The sequence below is a fragment of the Chlamydotis macqueenii genome, chromosome 20, assembly GCF_036417535.1.
Source record: "Chlamydotis macqueenii isolate bChlMac1 chromosome 20, bChlMac1.mat, whole genome shotgun sequence".
Lineage (NCBI taxonomy): Eukaryota > Metazoa > Chordata > Aves > Otidiformes > Otididae > Chlamydotis > Chlamydotis macqueenii.
This window is the reverse complement of record NC_141575.1, coordinates 1,868,222-1,893,115: the sequence shown is the minus strand read 5'-3', so window position 1 is coordinate 1,893,115 and position 24,894 is coordinate 1,868,222. Positions and strand designations below refer to the sequence as shown.

Below are 24,894 nucleotides of genomic sequence, written 5' to 3'. Positions count from 1 at the left end.
GAAGCAACTTTATCTTCCTCAAAAGTCTCTAGCAATCTGCTGGAGTACTTAGAGAACAAACAGCATTTGGATTGTACATACAATTAATTTCATCACTTCACAATCTGGCAGCAGAATAATTCTTCTGTATTAACACTTTGTTAAGGTACAATCTACATGCTCAGGTAGATTTCTGTGTGTGCCATAGGAACACATTTGAAGCGCTATCTTAAGATGATGGTTTATAAATTTACAGAAGAAATTTACTGAGATAGCAGAGATTTAACCCCCCCCCCCCCCAAACTATTATGCAACAAATTGAATAAAAATTCCTGGCAAGAACTTCAGTTTATTAGCAAGTTAGCTATCCCGTTTTCCCAAAAGACTAATAGCCCTGCTTCACAAAATAAACGGAATATCTGCAACAAAGCTCAGGCAGAGCTAACCACTCATTCACAAGGCAGGTATCAATACGACCACGCTTCTGGCTTAAAAGGAGCATTTAGTATTGGATAACACATTCTTCAAACACAATTGAGCGTTCTTGGAATGTTACTGTTTATAAAAAAAACAAAGTCAGACTTGGAAAACAACAAGTTTGAGTTATTTTTTTCCTGCAATAATTCAAATTTGAAATGAACGTCAACTCTAATTTAGTTCCTTTATGCCTAAACTTTGCAGCAGACACTCATGAAACACGTATCATTTTCCCAATGACCAGCACTGTACTATTTTCCCTGAGAGATTACTGTAGAAATAACAACAATTTACCCTTCCTGTAGAAAAGATCTCCCAGTTCACATAAAGTCTCCTTCCACAATGCCCCAGCACAAAGGGCAGGAGAGGGACCACTCCAAACAGAACTCTCAGTTTTCTGGCTTTTGTGGGTTTAAGTCAGAGCCTTAATGTATTTGAAGACAGGTTTTTTTTTTTTGTCTGTGAATATTTATAACAGTGTGAAAAATCCAGGACAGCTGGTAATGCATTTTGAAGTGTGCTAACAACACGGTATCAAACAGCTTCCTATTGATCACATAATGGTTTTTGTGGCTAAGTATTTCATACATAGTGCTTATACATTTTGAATACAAACTTCAAGTACCTTTTGCTTCAAGCGGTTTTTCACTTCTTTTATTCCCATTTTTGCATGATCTTTTGCCTGCATGAAAAATTAATTTAAGTTAAAATCCCCTTCTATTTCCAGCAGTTACTACACTTGATTTCAATGCATCAAGATTCATCTTCTCTAGTTACTAAAAATGGCAACAAAAAATTGTAACGGGATGCTGAAAACATACTACAACAAATAAAAAGCTTAAAAGCCCCAAAACAAACAAAACCCACCACCACTCCCCCCACATACACACTTGTTGCAAGAATTTTGTTTTCTCTGTTCGGATGCCATAGACATCTTTCATCCTTTTGCATTCTGCACCCACAGTCTTCCCCTCTGAGTATTTATCTTTGTAAGTTAACGATCACCAGCAGCAGTAAGCCTGTAAACTCTCCCCTTTGCAGGACTCTGGATGCCAGGTCAATTTAGTAGAGCTAATTTCAGCCTACTCATCTCTCTCAGGCTGGAGAAAGGCAGGAGAAAATAAAAGTTTGAATAGTTATCTCAATGCTTTTTATAGCATTATTTCCTACAACTGAGCTTATAAGAAATCCTTGCTTGTCTCTGTTATTTTACCTTGCACAGTGAAACTGGCAGCTGTACATGATAACATAGTAACACACTAGCTGTTAACAGAACTGAAAACGTTTCCATCTAAAGAATAACTCAGTAAGTTGGGCTCTAAATAAGCAGGTATAAGAAATCTTGAGGGAAAATTAATTGACGTTTAGAAAAGATGGAAACAATTTGGAAAATGAGAGGATTCCCTTATTTCGATGAAGCTGCAAGCAGAGAAACCTGAGGTAACAATGATTTCCAACAGAGTAATGATGAGATGGTAGAGCTGCTTAGTACAGCGTACAGGCACTATTTCCCAGAAATTGTTTTATGTAATAAATAGAATTTATCATCTACACTTTCAAAAGAAATCACAAGTTCCCTTTCTCCTTTGCATTTCAATTACGTTGAAACTTCAAAATGACTTTTCCATCTAAATTTGAAATTTAGATGAATGGGTATTTGAAGTAATTTTCTGAGTCCAATAAAAATGAATTTAAGCCTTGAGTTTCATTTGAAAGGTTAAAACAGAATTATAATTAGACTCTTATCTCAGTTGTAAGCCAGTACTCGATACTTACAAACTTATAGACAGTCTTCATGGCAGGGTTAGCCTTGGTCTTTACTGTATTTAAAATGGCTCCACTTCCTTTCTGTAATTACAGTAACAATAGAATGAATTTTATTAAAGCTCTTTAAAGCTAACAGCAACCTAAAATCCACCATTCTTAACTTAAAATAACAAAGCATCAACTATGCATGTTAGCAGAGTTGAGAATTAAAATAGTAAATTTAAAGAAAAAGAGCACAAGTGAAAAACACATTGAATGTTTCTCTCTGGCTTTCGAGACAAATTCCAATTCTGTTTAGTAAAGCAGTTTTCAAATGAAAAATGTCAGCGTCTCCTAATAGCAAGAGCCCTTGTCTTACGGGTATCTCACAAAATACTGCTCTATGCCAGCTCGACTCGCCCGCACGGGTGTCCTGGACACAGCACTGAAATCCTAAACAAGTTTAAGACAAAAGTATCCTACCAAATACTCAATGTTTGGGGCAGAAAATTCAGTTTCAGGGAAGCCTGTACGTTAAAGCTGAAGTAGTAAGATTTTTTTTATTTTCCTTTTCATAATCCCACAATATTACTTATCAAAAGTATGCTGCCTTTTTAAGATCTAAGTAGTGAATAAAGGGATAAATTGAGGGAAAATGAAATCTAACTACAGTCATAAACATTAATTCTAGAAAAGCTGAATTGCATGGGGTGAACATAATAAAAGTCATAAGACAGTGATCTGTCAGACAGAATAATCTGTTAGTCTAGTCGGTGTTTTATACATCTTCCACGCATCACTGACTATTGCTGTACGGTATCTTATTTGATAATACAGGAGATGGGTAAAATCCAAGGAATAAAATCTTGGATAATTTTATATTTTCTCATTTCAGTGCAAAATTATACTTCCAGAGATCAAATCCAATCAGATGCAAATAGATTTAAGATTTACTACTTCTGTTACTATATGACAATTGATCTTCAACAAAAATTATAAACTGTTGAATTTAATTGCATGTATTTTTATATACAGTCAGCCATTCCCCTTTTTTATAATTTTAAAATGACTTGTCACCCTATATATTTATAAATATTTACATATATATATTTAGCTACCTAACTATATGATGGGATTTTTTTGCATTACTGTTACACAACCTGTTTAATTCAAAACTATCAAGATAATATTGAGCCCAGCATTTTCTGTAAGAACATAGCTTCGTTCATAACTGGGACAAGAGACAAATGGAACGCTGCAAGACTCACTTCTGTCAGACTCAATCTTTCGTACCGATTTGCACCCACAAACCAAAAAATATTTTATTTTTCAAGACATCACATTTTATACATCACAAGACTTTAAAATCAGCTATAATGACATATTCTCACAAAGTATTTACATTTTTTATTTTAGAGCACTAAACCAAAGAGATCCACAACCATCCCAAACAGTGCTGTCCCCATTCAGCACTTCACGTCGTTTAGCTTTACGAAGGGTTTTTGGTGTGGCAATATTCTTTTTGTTTCCTTTTCTATTAAAAGGAAAGAAAAAACACACTATGTTCTAAAATGACAATAACTTATTTCCAGCTGTCTCCAAAACATTAAAAGTGGGATTCAAAAACTTGAGAATTCCTATGGTGATTTTTTTTTTTTTTTAAGTGTTTGTCTGTACTTCGTCTGAAGAGCGCGTTAGTTTCTCACAACTAAACTCAAGCTGCTCACAGCCAGATGCTGCAGGAAACAGGTTAGTCATGTTCACGAGGACAGAGGTGAACAGCCATACAGAACTGTACAATGGCCCAGTAAGAATTACAATGTCTGCTGGAAAAATATTGTATTCTTACCCTTACTGTAGAGAGCCACTGGTGGTACAATTTGTCACTACCTAGAGAGAATGACAAAAACAAACAAACTGTAACTCTCTACCAAATAGAAAACAAGTTAGAAACGTGAACTGCTAGCACTCAGTGGTCCTAGGAGCACGAACAGCACAGAAAGAGAACAGGACAACAATCCTTTTCTTGTTAACGGAAACACAACAACAAAAAATTAACACGATATCTATCATTTTTCTTTTACTTGCTAAGAGGCATTTCTGTTTATCTGAGGTGTCTTTCAGACATTTCAGAACACTGACATTTTTAAGATTGCTAAAAGAAATTGGAGCTGGTTCTGGGTAAAGCCAAGGTTTTTCAGTATCCTCCATTGCAAGAACTCTTTTAGTTGTACTTTGACCAACTGGTAAAGCTGAGGTTTTCTAAGACTGAACAGACTTTATTCAGACTACAATACATTACTCAAAGTTCTTGACAGAGGAAAGAACAAAAATTTAAGACAATTCAACCTACAGGGATCACTGCAGCCTCAGTTATTTAGGTAACTACAACGACCCATTACATTTTGATAGCCCACAAACAGTAAGTCAAGGACAGTGTATGAGTTTACTTTTAAATACTGTATTTCTTACCTGCATATTCTCCCATGTTTATCTCTTCTTCAAAAACATCACTGAAGCCCTCTCCAGAGTTAAGAAGATCTAGACGGCCATCAATGAACTACAATAATGTCGAAGGAAAGTGTAAACAAACGAACCACCCCATCCTTTATCTTTTCAGAAAGATTTCATTCTGCATTTGCGAGAATAATCCCAATGTTCCTATCGGGAAGGGACTCTAACCAATGCAAAAAGCTAGGCTGCCTCACTGAAAAGATGGCATTCATGTGTTTGTCTACATATACATGTTTTCAGCTTCCCTGAAGCGGTAATATCATGTTTAACAGCAATATGCTTTCTGTACACAGTTTAGAGCAGATACATTGGATCTAGGTATGCTCAGATCAAAACTGAGCACAGACACCTTTAGGGGAAAAAACCACACACCTTAAAAAATAGAAAGCCTTACCACCTGAATGTGAGAAAAGCCAGCAAGCAGGAATTAAGAGGCCGCCAGCTACAGAAATCTTCCTCATTATGGGGCTTTCAGATCAAGGAATATAGGAACAGCCCTCGAAAAAAACAGTTTATTGTTAAAGAATCTGCTTCTACATTAGAGCAATTAAGCCAGTACCTGCTTAAAGAGCTGGAGCTGAATGGCATTCTGAAGAAATTGCCTCATGACAGCAGAACGATGGGACACAAACGTTTCTTCACAAAAAGTGATGGGTTCACCCTGTAGAGTTCAGAGCATTAAACACTGAAAAAGCTTTGTCCGAATCCATTTGAATCCACTGTCTCCATTTTATCTACTTCCTTTCCAAAATAAACATATAAATAAAGTAGGCCTTACATAACATTAAATAAACTGTAGCTTATTTCCAGGCTTCAATCATGTGACTGAGAAAGAGGCTGGAAACTGGCAAATTGCGTACCATCAGAATAAAACGCATTTGCTTTACGCACATTTTGCTAATGCTAGTGAAGGAACTTTCATCATCCAAGAAGGTTACTTTACTTAACATCCCCGAAACATGACACACTGTCATCTGAATTTTGTATATTCTGCTTCTCTGCCTCAGTAGACCCAGCCACGTAACCTGCACAAACAAGTCAGCAATGTCTGCTCTGTTCTCTCCACAGTTCTGGAAGACTTCCGTATACTGAATGAGTGAAATTTCCCTTTTTCACAACCTTTTGGCAAAAGACAGAAATTGTTTTGCAGTTCTACTTTTATCTTATTTTAATGAGTTATGTTAATGCTGAAGTCTGCAGTGCCTCTGCCATAAGGGCACAAACTTCCTCCACACTTAAATCTACAAATACTCAATGCAGCAAGTAAATATATTTATTAAATTAGAACCAAGAAAGTTTCAAAGACTGATAAAATTATACTGATGTATAATTAATATGGAGGCTTTTTCATAATCATATTAAAACATATCTCTTACTCTTGCGTGCTTAAAATCAACATTAGATAGCAAAAATCCTTAAAGCACTCCCTTTGAAAGGGCGGTGTCATTCCATTTCTGAGAGCTTTTTGTATTAGCAATCTCATTTACCATTGGCTGTGTAAAGTCAGGATAACAGAGCCACTAAAATGACCGTGCTCAAAAAATCCCCGTGCCACAGCATTGCCTCAGCACGCTGGTTTTGCCCACCAATTTATGTTGGAAGCCACCGTGTGGCCCCAGGACTTCTAACACCTAACCTACACCAAAGGGATACTAAATCCTTAAAAGTATATTGGGTAAACTGTGATGAGACTCACATTTCTCAAAATGCATAGGTATTCACCTTTTCCCTGAGTTCACAACCGATCAAGTTCCCCAGGCAACCTCTGACCAGTACGAAAAAGGCTTTAAGGCTTTCCCATCAAATTCAGCTACCAGAATGTAACAAAGGATGCCTGAAAAGTATTTCTGTCCAACGTAGATACATATCATAGAATAGTTTGGCTTGGAGGGGACCTTTAAAGAGTATGAACATAGTGGAAAGAACTACACCCTGCCAAACGGGCGCGCCCTCTACTCCACCACACATCTGACAACCGAGCTATACGCCACTCCTATAAACACCCATACTGCAGCCGCGGAGCCCAGGATCATTATAGCGTTAACACACTTCCTTCCCCAAAGTACTAATGACTGAGTTTGTTCATTAGGTTGATTAGACCTTTTGACTTCTTAAGAGTCAATTCAGGCTCAACTGCTGCTAGATGATAGGAAAAACTTTAATCACCAAGGTCAAGCGTGAGCTTTTCAGCTTAGAATGCATTAGTACCTCCCATCCTCCCTGACCTCCAGAAGGGTGAGCACGCTATTGCTAACCCCCATCCCCAGCTTCATTACAAAAAGACAAGATGGACAATAAGACCATTCTCTTGACAGATTTAGTTAACTGTAAATTATAAAGCTAATCAGCTCTGCTTTTACTGACAGATGACATTATACATGAGGGGACAGGCTAAGAACTGCAGGTATTTTGTCCAATGAATGGTCTTGCTCACATGTAAAACAATTAAAATGACTCGTCCTCATAAACCCATCAACTCCTAAACTTGCTGCTTCCAATAATTTGAATTTAGGCCTCCATTTGTTAAGACCTTAAATAACCATTATTCCCCTCTCCAACCATAAATGCCTAACAGAAGCTAAGATACGGCATTGCAAATGCTCTAAATGCGCGCACAATGCAACCCCATGAAGAATCTGATTCGATCTGTAATATTAGATAACTCACATATATTTCAAGATTGGATCACGAAATTATTTTTAATACAAATATTTACACATTTCAAAGACATTTAATCTGCAATCTCAACACAAAAGAAGTAACTTTCAAACAAAAGACTAAGATTTAAGACTTTGAAAAAAGTTGAAAAAATAGGTGCCTTTTCTTTATGCCTTTGCAAATCTCCCTTTATATGAATATTTTATATTCATGTGGCACAATGAAGTTCATCAGGGCAGTGCTGCTATCTCATGACCCCTTAAAAAGCTGAAAAGTTTCAGCCCACATCTGATCTGCTGCCAATTCTATTTTTAAATTAAAATTCTGTTACATTCTGAAATAATGTTTAAAACTACTTAAGGTAGCAAGTGAAGAACGAAAGGAGAGTTTAGGAGTTACTTCAGAGTGTTTAGAGTTTCATGAAATCTGCTGTTAGAATACAGGATCTCGTGCAGATAGTTACTGGCAGTGAGAGAAATGGTTACCACACTGGCAGCCAGGCCAGCTAGCCGGTCATGGCAACAACTTTCACAGTGAATATAAAGGACTGAAAACATGCAGGACTGAAGACAGCAAGGATTACGGAAGGACTTGGAGGAAGGGACAGGCAAAATCAAATTATTCTTCTGGAAAGTCACACAGGTGCTAAGATAACTCATGGAAGTGTAACTATTCCCAGTCACAAGAGATGAGACTCCCAGTTGTGCATCTGGATAGCGGGGTCTTGAAGCCAGCACTTCTGGACTGCTGGAGAAAACACTGAGATAGTAAACACAGGGTTCAAATGAGGTCAACAGGGAGAGTCTCTTGCACAAACAAAGATTTCACAAAAGTTGATTCTAAAGGGGGAAAAAAAAAAAAAAAAAAACAACCACCAAAACCAACCCAAACCTGAAAAATTTGTTTAGACAACCCTAAAAGCTGTGCCATGGAAGACACGTGTAATCTCTTCTGCATTATCATGGTCAGCATGTGGCGCAAGGTAATGAATTTTGTGCTGCAGTATGCATGCCTTTAAACCATGTAGGTGCTCTTTCAAAGCCTCTCTAATAAATACACAAGCCATTAGAGCCGCTCGGTAAGCGAGCCATAAAATGAAAAAATGTGGGCGGAATTTAAAGGTGCAGAACAAGACGACAACCCGACAGTCTACCAGCTGTAAGTCCAGCGTCAGTATACTACGCAGCAAAGCCCCAAACATACAGCAAGAACAACGATATGCAAGAGATTCATACATCACTATTTTGTTACTACCTAGGTGTTGCAAATAACCACATCCTTTACTAAAATTGGTTATGTTGCAAATGATAAAGTAAAGCCTGTAGGGATATTCTAGGAGTCATCATCGTTAACACCATCCAGAATTATAACGAAACTAAGATAAGAGAATGATCTTACTGATCTGGATATATATGTCAATGTCAGACACAACAGCAACCAAAGGCAAGCGACTGCTCTGCAGACCTTTCAGGAATCGCGATTACAGTGTCAAGGAAAGATTAGCTCATCACAGCTGAAGAAGGATCATCAGTCAGCCAGCAGGATTCCATAAAGAAAATCTGAAATTGGTGACAGACACCTGATAGGACATGGGCTCATTCAGCCTGCAATTGCAACGACAAATAACCTCCCCATAACCAGTACATACGTTCAGCACGGGAAAGCATCTGCCTCAGTCATAACGGAATCAAGAAAGCACAGATCAAATACTCTGCATTAAGCAAATGATACCATAGCTTTATTAGCATTTCAAGATGCTGCTCAGGAATAAAGAAATCATGTGCTCCGAGATTTGACCACACATCTTCTGAAGAAAACTAAATTAAGACTCTGTTCAAAACGAGCCTGCCAGTTCTGATAAACTAGTATTGCTAACTGTAATCTTGAAAAGCACTTAAAAAAATCTGTATTTACCAACACAGACTGTACTGTCCAAACACTTACTGTCTTATATAAATGCCCATTTCCATTACCAGTACAACTTCAGACTTTTTTTTCATGTTCCTCACTGGGGTATATAACCTCTGGTAGACATACATCACGAGTGAATATCCCTACTACTTTTTTTTTTTTTAAACAGATTTACAGTGTCTATACTTTTTATAGATAATTTTAATAACATTTACAGTATCTAAAAATGCAGCATTTCTGTAAATTCTCAACCCTCGCAATCGCTGGTGAATTGGAATTTCTGACAGCTGCCATTCCTCTGCACGTGGTCTGATACCTCCTGCAATAAGTTGTAATAAGATCACTGAAGGAAAAATAAAAGGGGAGATAGGTGATTTCAAGTCAGTCAAATCACTGACACCAATCATAACACTTAATCACATCAACACTCCCTTCAAATGTCACATGTCCAAACGCCGTGGATCACGGGCACGTGCACACCCAGCAAGCCGCGTGCAGCTACGCAGGCATTACCCTTACAAGAGCCTAGGAGCTTTTTTACCAAACATTCCTTGACAGATAAATCACATGAGGCAGACAGACATGTTCTACAGCACATTCAATAAATTAGAACAACATGCCTAACTTGGACATGGCTACAGAGTGACAGAAGTGGTTTTTCTGATTATACTATGAAGAAGTGGAAAACACCTCGCGCTGACAAAGAAATTAGGAAAAGTTTGCAAAAATGTAGTTGGTTGTGGTTACTGGCCATAACCTAGTTTTCTCATGTAGATATTGGAACCTAATAAATTTCAAAATTTTACTTTGTAAGCATTCTCAAAATTCTTACACAATCCCCTTTACAAAACTAGATACCAACTGGAGACTGCAGGAAAAACAGCAGACTCCTGTCAATAAATTCAATAAATGTGTTCTTGACCAAAACCCAAATAAAAGTAAAGCATCCTCAGAAAGGACATATCCGTTTCCTACAACCTCTGAAGGTATCACTAACACTTGCCAGCAGGCTGCCAACTAGGATGAAGCAATTTAAGCACATAACTCAACTTGAAATGTGAAATTATAGTATGCAGATATTCAGACTTCATAAAAATCTTTAACACTGTAATTATAACTCTGTGGCCTATGCTTCTTTCAGAACCCTAGTATTACATGTATTATTATAATGCAATGCATTATTAAGCTGTAATAGCTTCTAAAAGATCCAGTACGCTTTCAGATTAAAAAAAAAAACAAACTTAGGTGTATTAAAATTACTATGAAATTTGTGTAGAAAAAATACAGAATAAGATTTATTTGCATTAAAACAATGAAAGAAAACCAGCTCAGATACTGGTAGATTCAGTGAAAGTTCAACAACCCCCTTTACACATTATTTCAGATGGTAATATCCCACACCACTCAGGATCTGACAAACTTCACACAAACCCAGCCTCAAATAAAAATGAAACTAATGAAAAAACGTGTTACTGGAAAAAATTTACATCACATAGCAATGTTTTTGCTTCTCCTTTCAAAGCCGTTTAGTTTATTAGGATACCTGGCCTTTTCATGTTAGGCCAAGTAAAACGGCACATACTCATATTCACAAATAACGGAAAGACTTTACTGCAATAGAGCACGGCACCTTTCAAAGTGTTTATACGGCTCATTCAAGCCATCGCCTGCCTTGATTTCTAAATCACCTACACCGGCGAGCCGTTTTCTATCCCTAAGCAACTGACACAGCCTCGTGTCTCTAGAACTCGAGCAACAAACCTGGAAGATAAAGTGCAAAGAAGCCAGCAAGAAAGCATTTAGGGTTTGGGGGGGGAGGGGGGGCGGCAGGGAGAAAAAAAGAAAAAAAAAAAAAAATCACCATTTCACAGATCAAGAATACAGGCATGAAAATAATAAGTAACTTGTACACGGTCACAAAAGTCTCTGGCAGAGCCTGGGAAAAGAACCGATATTTCTTCAATCCCTGTTCAGTACCTTAAATACAAGGCTATTCTTCCTCTTCCTACTTGATATCGTGTCAATGCATGAGTGTAGGTGTTGAAAGACTAACAAAAGAAAAGTAATAGTATGGTATTATGAGCTGAGAAACCTAATCTTTATCAGATACAGCAAATCTCTATGATGCTGCCTGCACCAGGAACTCTCTCTTTGTCCTGAATATGCTTTAAATTACTGGTATAATGTGTACCGTATATTGTTCCACTCTTATATTTATTCCACAAAAACCCCTGTGGCCTGCATGCGATTTTATCATTAGCAGGCAAGGTAATTTCAGGGCCTAGTTCTGCAATCATTCCATGAGCAACACTCCATCGAAGCCGGTACGTTCTGCATGCAAAGCAGCTAACAATTCAGGTTCCCTATAATAAAAGGGCCCTTTTCTATTTTAACTATTGTGGAACATTAGTGACAATACAAAAATGGAGAAAAATTACAGTGCAATTCTTTATTGGAAACACAATCTACACAAAGTATTTCCTAGGAGATAAATTACAAGCTTTTTTTTTGTTTCATTTATTAAAACTCAATAGAATAGAAAATATGTTGTCAAACTAGGAAAAAAATCTCTACAGAAACAATAAATGATTGGTCAAGATTCAGAAGTGACCAATATCCCTAGAGGTCACATATGTTAATATTTTGCTTTCTTTTGATTTCTCAGATACATGTAAAAGCCAGAACTCTTCCAAACCAACGAAGCTTCCAGGATTCACCCACGTAAATGTGTTGAAAAGATGTTTCTGTGCGAGATGTATACAACCCCTTTGTATCACGATCCCCAAAACTACATGGAATAAACCAGCTAATTTCAAGGTGGAAAAACTTTAATGTAATATTTAGATGCTAATACAGATGCAGAAGGAGAATAAACTGGTTTTAACTTCACTAAAGCAACATGAGAGAAACATTAATCACAAGGTAGGTCATACAATCCCACTCTCTTAGCTAAGTAACAAAAATCCCGTCTCTATAAATAAAATGGATATAATGGAACTGAACTTTAATTTTTCCCTGAGTTAGAGACATCTAGTCTCTGGCAGATACACTAATGCACAAGATAACACGGTAAGCAATGCCACCTCCTTCATATAACGTCTGCAAAGTAAATGCTATTACTATAATAGAACCCACTGAGGATTTGTTATCATGTTATGCCACTTGATAATTCGGTGTGGAAGCCTCAACTATTGCCACGAAAAAACAGCTAGAAAAGAAGTCACTTTAGAGAAGGAATTTATCGTGTCCCCTGAGAGAGGTAATCAAAGGGACTGGATTGGGAACACTGGGAAAAGGTTTCATTCCTTTCTGTTTGACTCATGTAATGGTCTCTGGGGAAACCAAATTGGTCAATGATGAATACATAAATGCACAGGCACATACGCTTGCTATGGTTATTTATCATGTGTGTGGGATTATAAATCAGTAACTTATGTCACTAGACTCTTAAAGACGCAACAGCACCCATTCCTGGGAACAACTGGAACCTGCCACACCAGACACTTGCCTCTATACTGCTCGTTACGGAGCATCAGTATATTCTATGTCTGCTCAAACAACTGCTGGGAAAGAACTAAGAAACCAAGCCCACAGCCGCTCAAGATGCTTCTCCTCACAGGTGGAAAAAAGCAAAGTAAAGTATTTCCTTTTTAAAATAAATGAGCACTCTTCATTCTCCCCTTACCATTTATTCATTGTGTTTGTCAGAAACAGCCTCACATTTTACCACATGAGAAAGCAAGACAGAGAAGCCAACTTAATAGAACCACAAAAACTGTGCTACTTTTCAATTACTTTTAACAGAGCTCCTCAATCATTGGTACTAAATGAAGCCCTTTCCCCCATCTCACAATAGGCTGAAGATCCTGCCATATTAGAAAATACCGTTTTTTATAAGTTAGGTTTGATCTTATTTTCCTAGACTTTCTTCTACAACACCTCACTTCTCAGTTTTCATTCAAAGCCTTAAATTAAAAAAAAAAAAAAAAAAAAAAAAAGAGAAAAAAGAAAACCTGTCTCTGAAAGACTGAGAACCCTGTGTCTTGCAAGCATTTATTGTAAGATATGTAATCTGTCTCAGTCTCCCTGATATAGTCATAAAGAGAAAGTTGCAACCAGTGTGAGGATGAAAAAAAAAAAAAAAAAAAAAAAGCAGGTTTTTCCTTTCACCACTTCCCCCACAGGTTTTGCTCAATCCACGACGAAGCAACCAAAGGGAATTTGTTCTGCACTCCTGCAAACCTGCAGCTCACGCCCAGCAAAGCCGAGCTTTGTAGCAAGTGTAATTATTCAGTGTTTGGCCGCCTGGCTCCTCCCAGCTCCCATTATATCAGCTACACATTTCTGACACGGAAACCATGCAACATTTCTGAACTCTTTTGTGAGGGGGGAGAAATGCCATCTAATTAGACAACATGTGCAGAGAAGCATCTGGCTCGGAGCACAGCAGTTTACGCAGTTCCTTGAGTTGTCGTGGCGACAAGCACACGACCCGCTCCGAGCTGGAACTCTGGGGCACGGATCCAGATGCACTTCTAACATATTCTGACAGAGAGCAGATGGGCAGATATTTGCCGGGCCAAAAATGCCAGCTCTGCTCCCCTCCAGACCCACATGCCCTCAATGATAATTTTTATCTTGTAAAAGTCCTCCTCATCTGCCCTGGAACCTCAGGCTTCCTCACCTAGGAAACAGAACTAAAGCCGTCAAGATTTCAATCTGAAAACTCCACAAACTTCAATCTCATTTATGTAATAGTTATAAGGAGCACTAATAATTGACAAAACATGATCCAAATATTTGAAAAATCACTAATTTTGATACTTTATTTTGGCATTCAATTCAAATTGTCTTAATGGAAAAATGCACATGAAATTCTGTGATTCACATGGTGCATCATTACATCTTGGCTGGTGAGGACTGATGCTGTTTTAATTAAGGTAAAACAAACTTTGCTGTATACATTAGTAAGAACTGTTAATAATTATGTCTATTATTACAGTGACCTCACAGCTCTGAGACTCTATTTTCAGCTTCTTAATATTCTTTCAACTGTACGGTAGAATACATGTTTTCTGTTCCAAAGTCCTTTTAACTTTAATGCTTTAGTTCGAAGTAGCTCAGTATTCTGCTAAGAACATCTTCAAGGGAAACAAAGTTGACTATAATGTAAGAATCCCACAACTTTGGTTGAAAAACCCTATCACTCCACACAGGCACTGTAACATACTTTGCAGGAGGCACATGATCTTCAATTTATTTTAGGAGATTAATTTCCAGGAAAAATAAATTCCTTGGCTCAAACTCCCACAGAGAGAACCACAACTTGTGATTAGAGTTGCCTGCAGACTCTGAGCATCCTATAGCCCAATATTTTCTCTGTGATTGCTTCACCTGATGCAATGATGGGTCAGAAGCCAAGAAAGCCAGGTGAATAAGCATGAAACAACAGTAAAAGCAAGTACTCGCCACCTGCCCGCTCCATCTTCAAGGAGGTTGACTACTCCATAGGACTGGATTACACGCTTTCTGCAGAGTGCCTACATCAGGGATGCTGGATATTTTCACAGCAGGCATTTCCTGCTGAAAATTCAAGAAAGCTGGCTACTGTGGAAAAAGTCACTAAATAACCAATGAAGTATCTGCACTGAGAAATTAGCATTTTGAACTTTCCCTATTAAAAACTAGCATCAGCACTGCCTTGAGCTGCCTTTGGAGCTAATTTGACAAATGTACGTACACATTTGCTCTACATGGGCTTAATCGCTTTGACCCAAACGCACATGCAAAAATGTTACATAGCTATTTTAACATTAAAACAAATAAACAATAAAACAAACACAATGTTATCAAATTTAAAGAAATTTAAACAGTAGAATGTAGTAGATGTTTACCAATAATTGCTACAGCTAAGAACCACACCAGAACACTTCATCAGCTTAGTTATTGTCTGTTACATTGATTACTACATGCATATTTTTCTGAATTTTAATTTTAGTAGTACAAAATTACATTGCTCCAGACACAGAACTTGCTCCTTTAAAGAATGAAACTTGCCTAACAGTATTCTTAGTTCTGGTAGTGCTGTATTTGACATTCAACAGCAATTTAAACTGATTTTGCAGGGTTAAACAAAATGCTCAGAAACTTTTAAAAACATTTTGTCACATACAAAAAACCTCATACCCAGCATACCCAACTTCATTAACTGTAAAATTTTTTGAATGCTTATGTTTATACCCTATATAAATACTTTCAAAGCTTACAAACAATTCCTAAGGTACTAAAGAGTTAACAGTTTGTACTGTGGTCACTGTAAATAAGCACAATTTCAGCTCAGCAATATTGCTGTCAGAGACACAAGGCTTTGCAGGTGTGGGCAATAATTAAAGGTTTCAGCACATCTACCTGGGTGAAGTATTTTTGCCTCCTATTCCAAGGAGGAAGCCCTCTCTGCGAGAGCAGAAGAGCTCATTAATGAGGCTAATTAGGTGTAAAGGGGGTAGAGTCTGGCATCAGCTGCAGCTTATAGTAGCTAATCATTAAGCTCTGTAATCTCTACCCCAGAACAGCAGATGATCATGTTCCTAGGTGACTGATGTTGCTAAGAAAATTTCCAGCACCTGAGTACCTGACCAAATACTTTTTGGTGAGGCTAAAGATTCCCTTAACCCTCCGCATGCCGGACAGCAGACTTAACATAATTTCTTCACTTACCAATTTCCTAACAATGGATATCCAAAGAGATCTGAACTTGATGTGAGGTCTATGATGTGATTTATTTCAGAATTAAAAAAAAAAAACAAAAAAAAAATCAATGCCATCATCAGTGTACGGAAAGGAAGCCCAGTAAATAACGGCTAGTGAAGCAACACGCAAGACGATGACAGATATGAGCAACAATGCTTGAAAAAGAGTGATCATCTATACCTCCTAAAGGCTTGCGAGTTCTCCTTGTAATTTCTTTGCATAAAGTAGTGAGGACAGTTACAATACCACAGGGATGAAAGCCTTGTTAATAAATATGTAAAATAAGGATTTCATTGTACTCACCTAATTTGAAATGAGAAAAAGGACATAATTTCCATGGAGAGAGAATGCATGAAAGGAGAGCTCAGTCTGGAACTTCTTTTGTAAAATGAATTGCAAGGATGGCAAAATATTCCCGCACCTCAACATGAATTTTTGAGTTGATCAGGCAGAAGAGACCATTTACTGGCAATCTGCCACTGTCCTTCTTTTCCCCAACTGAAGCAGCAGATTTGAATAAAAAAAAACATTTAGATTCCATTCAAATTCAACAAGAAATAGAATATCTTTCTACTGCAATGATTTTAATGCCTGATGGTATGGCTTGTGGTAGATCCTTGAATTACTCATAAATTAACATTAAAGCAAAATCTCTTAAGCGAGTAAGAACTCTGGAGTTATCATTAAAAGTGGTACATTTTAAAAGGTGCAGTTTCATACTGACCAAGAAACTAAACTGCAATTTTGTATAGGTCACCAGATTGCTGGTTAAATCAGCATATTTAGCTGATCCTTATTGTCACTGGAATTAAAAAAAAACAAAAAACCAAACACCTCAGTTTCCTCTGTTTCTGTTTACTAACTGAAATGTTTAAGGATTAAAAAGAAAAATGCCTTGCCAAACCAAAAAGATGAATAAGTACCACTGAGGTACTAAAGGCTCAAGTGTTTTAATACAAACTCCCCTGTCTCCATGCTACCTGTGGACTTGGAGACGCACAGATTAAACAACGCGAGCTGCTCAGAGTGGCGCTGGCTCTCATTATAATCAGGGATATGGATGCACACATCAAGATAAACTACTCTGGTAATCCAAGACTCCTTTTAACACCAAAAGAAAAAATTCTCCAACAATAACTAGCACCTTCTCTTACAACGATACAGAAGTCAGTTGAATTGGATGATAAAAATGCTTTGTAGTCAGCACCATACTATTTTTAATAATTGCAGATACACCATAAAGACAAAACCGCACTGGGTAATACAGGTTTTTACAAAAGCCTTGAGATAAGCCCCCTTCCCCAGTACTGAACACACTGTACCTTTAGCTTCTACTCTAGCATAACATGTGCACAAGAAGTTTTCAGATGGGCATAGAAAGCACTCAACACCGAAGGTGTCGCACAATTTCTTAAAGAGAAACATCATCTCTTCTGCAAGACAACTGTTACCAAAATACCTCAAAATGCCTGAAATGGAGATGAGATGGGAGAGCTTTGTCCACTCAGCACCTGAAACAAGTTACTGCTTTTTCTTTCTTACTTTACAACAAGTTACGGAATTCTCTAGCAACATCTCATTCCCAGTGGTTGATACCCAAATACAGGATAAAGAAAAAAAATAAATTTCAAGAGAATAGTTGAAAACCACAGTTTTAGAAAATACAGGCCATAACTGATCACACGAAAAGTCCATCTGCCTGGTGTTCTGTCTCCAACGTAGTCATAACCAGATGTTCAGGAAAGATCAGGAAGGTAGAAAGCCTGAATAAGACTCCCATCAGACTCTATCAGGTCGAGATCTCATCTCAAGACGTTTTCTGAGTCTGTGGTTGCTTGTGTATTAAACAAACCCAAACAGTGGCCTCTCCCAAGTACCTCTCCAATCTCCTCCCAAACCAAGGAGAAACTGCCTCCGTATCATCCGGTAAAGTGCTTGGCAGGATAACTACCTATTCTACAAAGAAAAGCTCCTTCTCATTCATTTCGAACCTTTGCTGCTACAAACTTCACTTCACTGCTCCTGTTTTGTTTTTTTTTTGTTTTTTTTTTTTTTTTTTCTACTGGAAGATGCAACAAGAAGTCACTCCCTATCTCCTACTTCAAATTGCTGGGGAGATCTTTTCCTGTAAATAATGCTACAAAATTGCCTGACATGCACAGCCTCTCCAGTATTCAAATAACCAGATTAGACATTTTACAGGGGAAAACGTGCAAAAATGATGACTGTAAGCAAGAAGGGTAAGTCCATACAAGTGTCTGAATCAAACAGAGGAAAGGTCAAAACAGAACTATATTGCATTTTAGTCAACAGTTTCTGACTCACCACCACAATCATATATATGCCAAGGTTGGTCTGCAGAGAGAAGAAAAGCTGTTCAGAGGAGTGATTCTAGGATTTGGCACTATTTCTGCATTGTTTTAATGTTCCTGACAAGTGCTCCATTGTTTCTTAGCCATGTACACACTTCATTTCCGTAATTAGCTGTCAGAGTGGGCCCAACAGCAACTTAGTATTGTCTGCTCAAATCATATTAATGAAATGCAATCCACTCAGATGTCCTGAATGCAGATCTGTAATTGCGTTAAATGGAGAGGCTGGGGACATCAGCAAACTTCAGCTTCTGATCAGGGTGCTATGATCAGGCACGTTAGTCCATTATTTCTTAGGGATTTGACAACCAATTAATATTACAGGGCTTCCTACACAGCAATAAGGACTGATGATCCAACATGACTTTAAATTTTTTTTTTTTCCCAGCATAAAAAGTGACTTTTCAGACTCTGCGACATCAAAGAAAAAGCTGTGCGTAACATTTGTGCATACAATGCTCTTAAAGTCAGAAAAGCAGGAACTGCAGGTTGCAGCATTGCAAAAGTAGTTTTTGTATTTTCAGATTCAGCATCTGTATGTTGAAACCTAAGTGTAGAATACTCAGTGTATATATACACCAAGCGTAAGTAAAATTAAATAAAATCCTTATGAAATGTATCAGTTTTTAAGACTTATATGACTATTAGAATCAAGTTTCCCAAAGAATACAAAATGCAACTGATTACTTCTGGTTCTAAACTGATACTTGTCAGTCAAGTCACTACACCTTTTTCTCCATTTTCTGTTTCATGCTCTCCAAAGGACAGAATTTGGACAAGATGAAAAACAAGAAACAAGAAAAACATGTAAGGGAAATATCCTGTGGGTATAATAGTCTTTGGAAAACTTTCATGTCAGTTATGACTGTAAAATTGCTATTAAAATTTAATTAAAAATGAGTACAATAAGCTTTGACAAGATAATGGATGGGAAATGTAGCTTAAGGGCAGAGCGAGGATATCTAGAACTCTGGCTAGATGTGATGCTTAACTTTTGGTTATGTTTGGCAACTACTCTTGAGATTTCAGCAGCACATCTTAATTGTAATGATCCAAAAATATCCACAGAAAAGAACAGCACTGCGTTTCAGTTATCCCAAGACCTGTAACATATGCCAAGTAAGAAAGAAATTTTTAGGGCTCCAGTGCCATCTTGGTCTTTAGTTTATTCATGTTCGCGCCCACATCAAAGAATACTCTTTGTCAACTAAAAGGCCCCTGCAAGCCCCTCCCAAATAATTAAGTATTTTGTGACTTATCTGTAAATAATTTATTTCCTCACACAGGTAGAAGTTCTTAGACTATCATTTACATCCACAGTTGAAGGTAACAATCAAATCTGTCATCACACAGACCTGAAGCAAAAGTAGTCAAAAGCCTTGGGAATTACTTCGACTCAGGGAAACTGGTAGCCCTTTATGGGAGACAGCTTCTTTGCTCACCCTGGAAACTCATTTTAAGAGAGCTGGAATGCAAGGAGCATGCATGATTAAGCGACATTTGGAAGAGAACACATATTACAAACATGAGCTTAAAATCCCCAAATGTGGGGATGCAACATATGTATGTTTCTAAAACTTTGATCAAGAAGTCCTCCCTATTAATTGGAAAGCCACTGCTCCAAACCAATATGTATTTATAGTTTCATAGGTATGTTTAGGGCATATATTTACATACCTGTTACAACTAAAATTATTTACCTTAAGCATAAGCTTCCTTGACTAGATTCAGCTTCTGTAACAAGACATTTAAAAGAACCCACCATTTTCTGAATAATACCGGTTAGGTGCTTTTAATTACAGTTACTACATTGACAAAGTATAAACAACACAGCCAAACAACAGTATCAACTACAATTCAACAGCGAATAACTCATCTGACATGATTTTATTGCCAGAGACACAGTAGCCATTTAACATTTTTTAAATTTTAGGCAAGAAACTAAGATAAGTGACAGCATTCCCATCCCTTGAGTGCCTTCAAGTGTTAAGTATAAATGTTCTTGTAAGTAAGAAGAACACATCTTTAAATAAAAATATTCTTTATTTTCCATATATTCTTTGTGGAGAATATGTAATAAATTCTTAGTTGACAACTGGAGGATGAACTTTACCTATACAAGTACAGAGGGATCCTCAAGAAAGGCAAACTAATCACATTTCTAATCCCTACAAATTGCTTTCATTTTCACCGTTAATCCTCTCTAAGAAAAAATGTTCTAGAGATACAGATTTGAACTGCTGCTTGGAGAGCTTCACCAAAAATAAACTCTTTGATATATCTTTCTTTTCATTGAACACCAGGAGTAAGGAACGTACATAGATCATCCACAGCTCTTAAAGTGCATTCAGAGCAAAACCTCGCCACCTTCACTTCCACGTTACTTTTAAGAACCCAGTATAAGTTACTATCGCTCAGTAACACTTAGTGCCAAGTAGGATGCTTGAAGAGAGTAACACCAATAACAAGTTTTACACTTTTAGAATCAACGTTTATGTATGTATAAATAAAACAGGCATATAGTTACACGAGATCTGCTATAAAAATTCTTATTATATACATCACAAAACTAAATACTGCATCAGAAATTATTAAAAAAGAGAGCTACACTTGGACACAAAAGTAACCTTTAAGGAGTTAAAACGTCCTCAACTACAAGTCAAGTTGAAACTTATTTAATTAGGTTCTGTATTTGAAAAAATGAAATAAATTCTTTCATTAACTAAACCAAACTCCCTTAAAGGCAACAATATGTTCCCTCTCTGTCAGGACAGAGCGCAATGAAATCTTTATTTTAATTGGGGTTAGCTAAGGGGCCATTTGGCTTCAGATGCTTTGTTTATCAGCCCTAAGCTTTACAGCTTAGCCAGTACTTGAAATATTTTATTACAGAATGATTTCATTAAAAAAAAAAAAATACACTCTTCCAAGTAGTTTTATATAGAAATAATTTTAAATGTGCATTGTGAAAACTGGAAATCCAAGTCAAAGGTATCTCAAAAGAAAACACCGATTTCCTTTTGCATTCCTACGATACAGGTCTCCTTTGCAAACGGCCCGTTCGAATGGTTTCTGCATCATGCCCTTCCCTAAGCAACCCAGCAAGGATGCAGCTGGAGAACAATGGCTCTCCATGGTGATGGCTACGGTGAAGCAACCAAACACACCTCATTTTTGTATTTTGTCACAACCAAACTTCCTTTGTTGGGGACGTTTCAGAACCCTTCACACGGTGTGGATTTCCACTTCATAACTGTTTGGTGCTGCAGGAAACAAGGAAGACTCTCTGCAATGCATGAGAGCTCAGAGACAAACCTTTCGTAAGAATAAAAATCACGCTTTACATAAAATTCATTCAAGGGCACAGCTTACTTTCAATTTTTTTTTTTCTAAACAGCTCTTAACTTTCATATGAAAACCTTGGAGTCTTGAACGTGAAAAGCCTGGAGCTGATCAATTCAATTTTAAAATAAAGAAAACTAATTCCTGTTCAGTAATGACACCTTTCTCCTGTAATAAACTAATTTACAAATATCAGAGATCTTCAGTAATGAAATATTACTGAAAATATTATGGAAAAAAGCTATCACAGGAATGGACAGTGAACAGGAACACAGCCTCAGATAACTCCAAACTACAGCTAAAATTAATGAAATTATCCAGAATAATTTCCTGCTTTATCATTAGGATCAAGCTTAAACTGGGTTTTGGATTTATTCTTTATTAAACCTCCAAGCTTTAGGAGTGTTCCTAAAACTAAAATAAAATAGAAAAAAAAAAACAAAAAAAACCTACAAACCTGATTTCCACAAATTAGATATAGTATTATTATATTTTCATATTCTTTTCTCCTGTTGTATGAGTAAAATGTGATCTGTCAAAGAGATTTTCTTTTTTTTTCCAAAATTATAAAAACTATTTCAAGATAATTTCTAGTTGTCTTCTGGAGAATATTGGTGTTATGTTGCTAATAGTTATATATACGTTACATAAATAATGCATGGAATGTGTTGGGTTAAGAGATAAAAACTATGCCAATGGTATTTTATTAAGTCCAGTTTAAGAATTTGGTTTTATTTTAAAAACAAACTTACTGTCTGTTTTTTGTTTTCAGAAATAAAAGCATTGCTGCTGAATCTGACAGAATAAAGCTTAATTCAAACAAATAATTTAGTTCATGTTTATGCTACCTTAAAGAAAATATAACAATTTCAAATTAAATGTATTATTCATATTATTTTTAAAAATTTCTCTAGATAGCTGTTTGCATATCTTCTCTGTACTGTTCCCTTGTGAGAACGACAACAAAATGCGCTGCCCCTGCACCTTCTCAGCAGGTATTTTGATTTGAGAGTAATCACATTTTTCTCTACAATCTTTATGCAATTTGTCCTGATCATCTAACAAATAAGTAAAAGACTTAAATTGACATAAATGTGTATACTTTTCTCTAACAATGCAAACTAATTGTATATCTCTAAACGAGAAAAATGTTTATTTAAAAAAAAAAAAAAAAAATCTAGTGAGTACACCAACTATGGAGTTCAAAGCAAAGACATCACATGTGTCTAAATAATATCAAGGAAGTGTCAGAGGTAAATGAGGAGAGACCAGGTGAAGTGTGTATGATGTGTTAATTGTATTCATAAAAAAAATAATAGAGCAAGACAGAGAAGCTGAACTTCCAATTATCATAACGGTATCTACTTCACAACACATTTTCAAACTTGAAAGAGACATTTTAAACCATAGGAATTCTGCGCAGAATACCTCCAGCTGTGTTCCGCATAAATCTTGCACGCTGTACATACACAGTTTATTTAAATACCAAGTAAAGTTGTGACTTACAAAATGCATATTTCAGTCACAATAGAATATCTGTCATTGCCAAAAGCTGCTCCTCAGTGAATGAAAGGAACAGAAAACAATGAATTAAATTAGAAAAAGACAAGAAAAGACAGAATCTTTTCATTTGATGTTTTACTAGACTGAAGTAGTGTGTTTTTTCAGGAACAATGAATTTATCAGCCCTCTGCAGAGTTCACATTTTTGTGACCCTGAAAATAGAAGAAAGAACAAAAAGGTGGTCCTCAGTGCTAAATTAATTTTTGCCTGGCTAAATTTTGGTTGTGAGTCAGAATTTATCTTCCACTAATCCTCTGTCCATACCAAAAATCAACATATTTGTGAAAAAAAGTTGCCCAGTTCTCTGATGATACGCAAGAGCCAAACCAGACAAGGGGCTCAGCCCCCTCCAGAAGCCTCAAGCCAGTAACAAGGACAAGCTGAACACCCCGGCGAGCAGCACCGGCCCTCCCCAGGACCGCCGTATCAGGCTGACAGCAAGCACGCTGCTGAAGCTACATCCACATGTGATTTTGCTAAGCCCCAGGGCAGTATCAGAATCTCTCAGTGCGATTCTGAAGAAAAGCACAACTCTGAACGATAGCAGGTCTCTACGCTGTCTGCCATGGAAAGCAATCAAACTGAGCTGTCAATTATGTCATGCATACAAATGTCTCATTCTGTCTTTAAGCCTATAGCATTTTAGACTTTCGTTATATGAGCTCTATCAGCTATCTGTGCAAATCATTACAAATAATTTCGATATACGGCCTTTCACTTTACTCTTTTTGTACTGTAAGAGTGCCAATTGTATGCTCCACTTCACACACTATCTGTAACGTGCACGGTGAAAGACCAGAGCAACGTGATTCTCTACTATGAAGCTTTATTAGGTTGTTCCTAACCTGGTTAGATATTCTAATTTTTATCATTATTTCATCAAGTCCGCTTGCTGACGAAATCCAAATACCAAAATCTGTTCTACCATCTTCTTTCAAGGGAAGTAATACTTTCTGTTCGACTGCACAGCTGCTCATACTGGCAAGAAAGTAAAACTCACTCTTTCCTTATCTGCCTGAATGGTCTTTTGGGGTGGTTTTTTTTTAGCATGGTTTTTAGTTTGTTCGTTTTGCGTTTGTTTTTTGTGGGGCTTTTTTTTTTTGGAGGGAGGGACATGTGTGTGTGGTTTTTTGCCTAATACCAAATACAACTTATTCACAGCTCATTTAAAAAACACACAGTCACTGAGTGCCTTACACAGAAGCTGAATTCAATGGCCATGTTATTTTATGCTTGGTGTTTGTTTACTTGCTTCATTGTTCTACTCTAAGTCCCCTGCGCTTTATTAGTTCAGGAAATATCTTCAACTTTTCCTGCATGGCGGCATTTGCACACTGCCTCATTGCTTGCTGAGGCTGTGCACTCTCAATTATAGGTAAAGTACCAAAAGAAAACACAATAAAAACACAAGCAAAAGTCAGTCTAAAACACACAAACAAAGGCTTGAAACAAATTGAGAAGAAAAAAACCCAAGCATATAAAATAGCACAAAACCCAGAGAATCAGGTGTGAAAGGCACAGATGAGTAATTTATCAGTTGAATGTACAAGTCCTTCCACAGTAAAGCTGAAGTATCGCAGAG

The 24,894-nt window shown here is 37.0% G+C and overlaps 1 protein-coding gene across 5 annotated transcripts in view; it reads right to left on the bottom strand.

Moving 5' to 3' along the window:
* The window catches only part of DENND1A (DENN domain containing 1A), a 197,937-nt gene that overhangs the window by 37,124 nt on the left and 135,919 nt on the right, over positions 1 to 24,894 (bottom strand). For all 5 annotated transcript variants that reach the window (XM_086763850.1, XM_086763854.1, XM_086763851.1 and 2 more), the window contains exons 14-18: positions 5,276 to 5,377; positions 4,675 to 4,762; positions 4,052 to 4,092; positions 2,233 to 2,304; positions 1,082 to 1,138 (exon numbers count right to left, since the gene is read on the bottom strand). In XM_086763850.1, the coding sequence (XP_086619976.1) occupies positions 1,082 to 1,138; positions 2,233 to 2,304; positions 4,052 to 4,092; positions 4,675 to 4,762; positions 5,276 to 5,377 (360 nt within the window). The remainder of the gene's footprint in view (positions 1 to 1,081; positions 1,139 to 2,232; positions 2,305 to 4,051; positions 4,093 to 4,674; positions 4,763 to 5,275; positions 5,378 to 24,894) is intronic.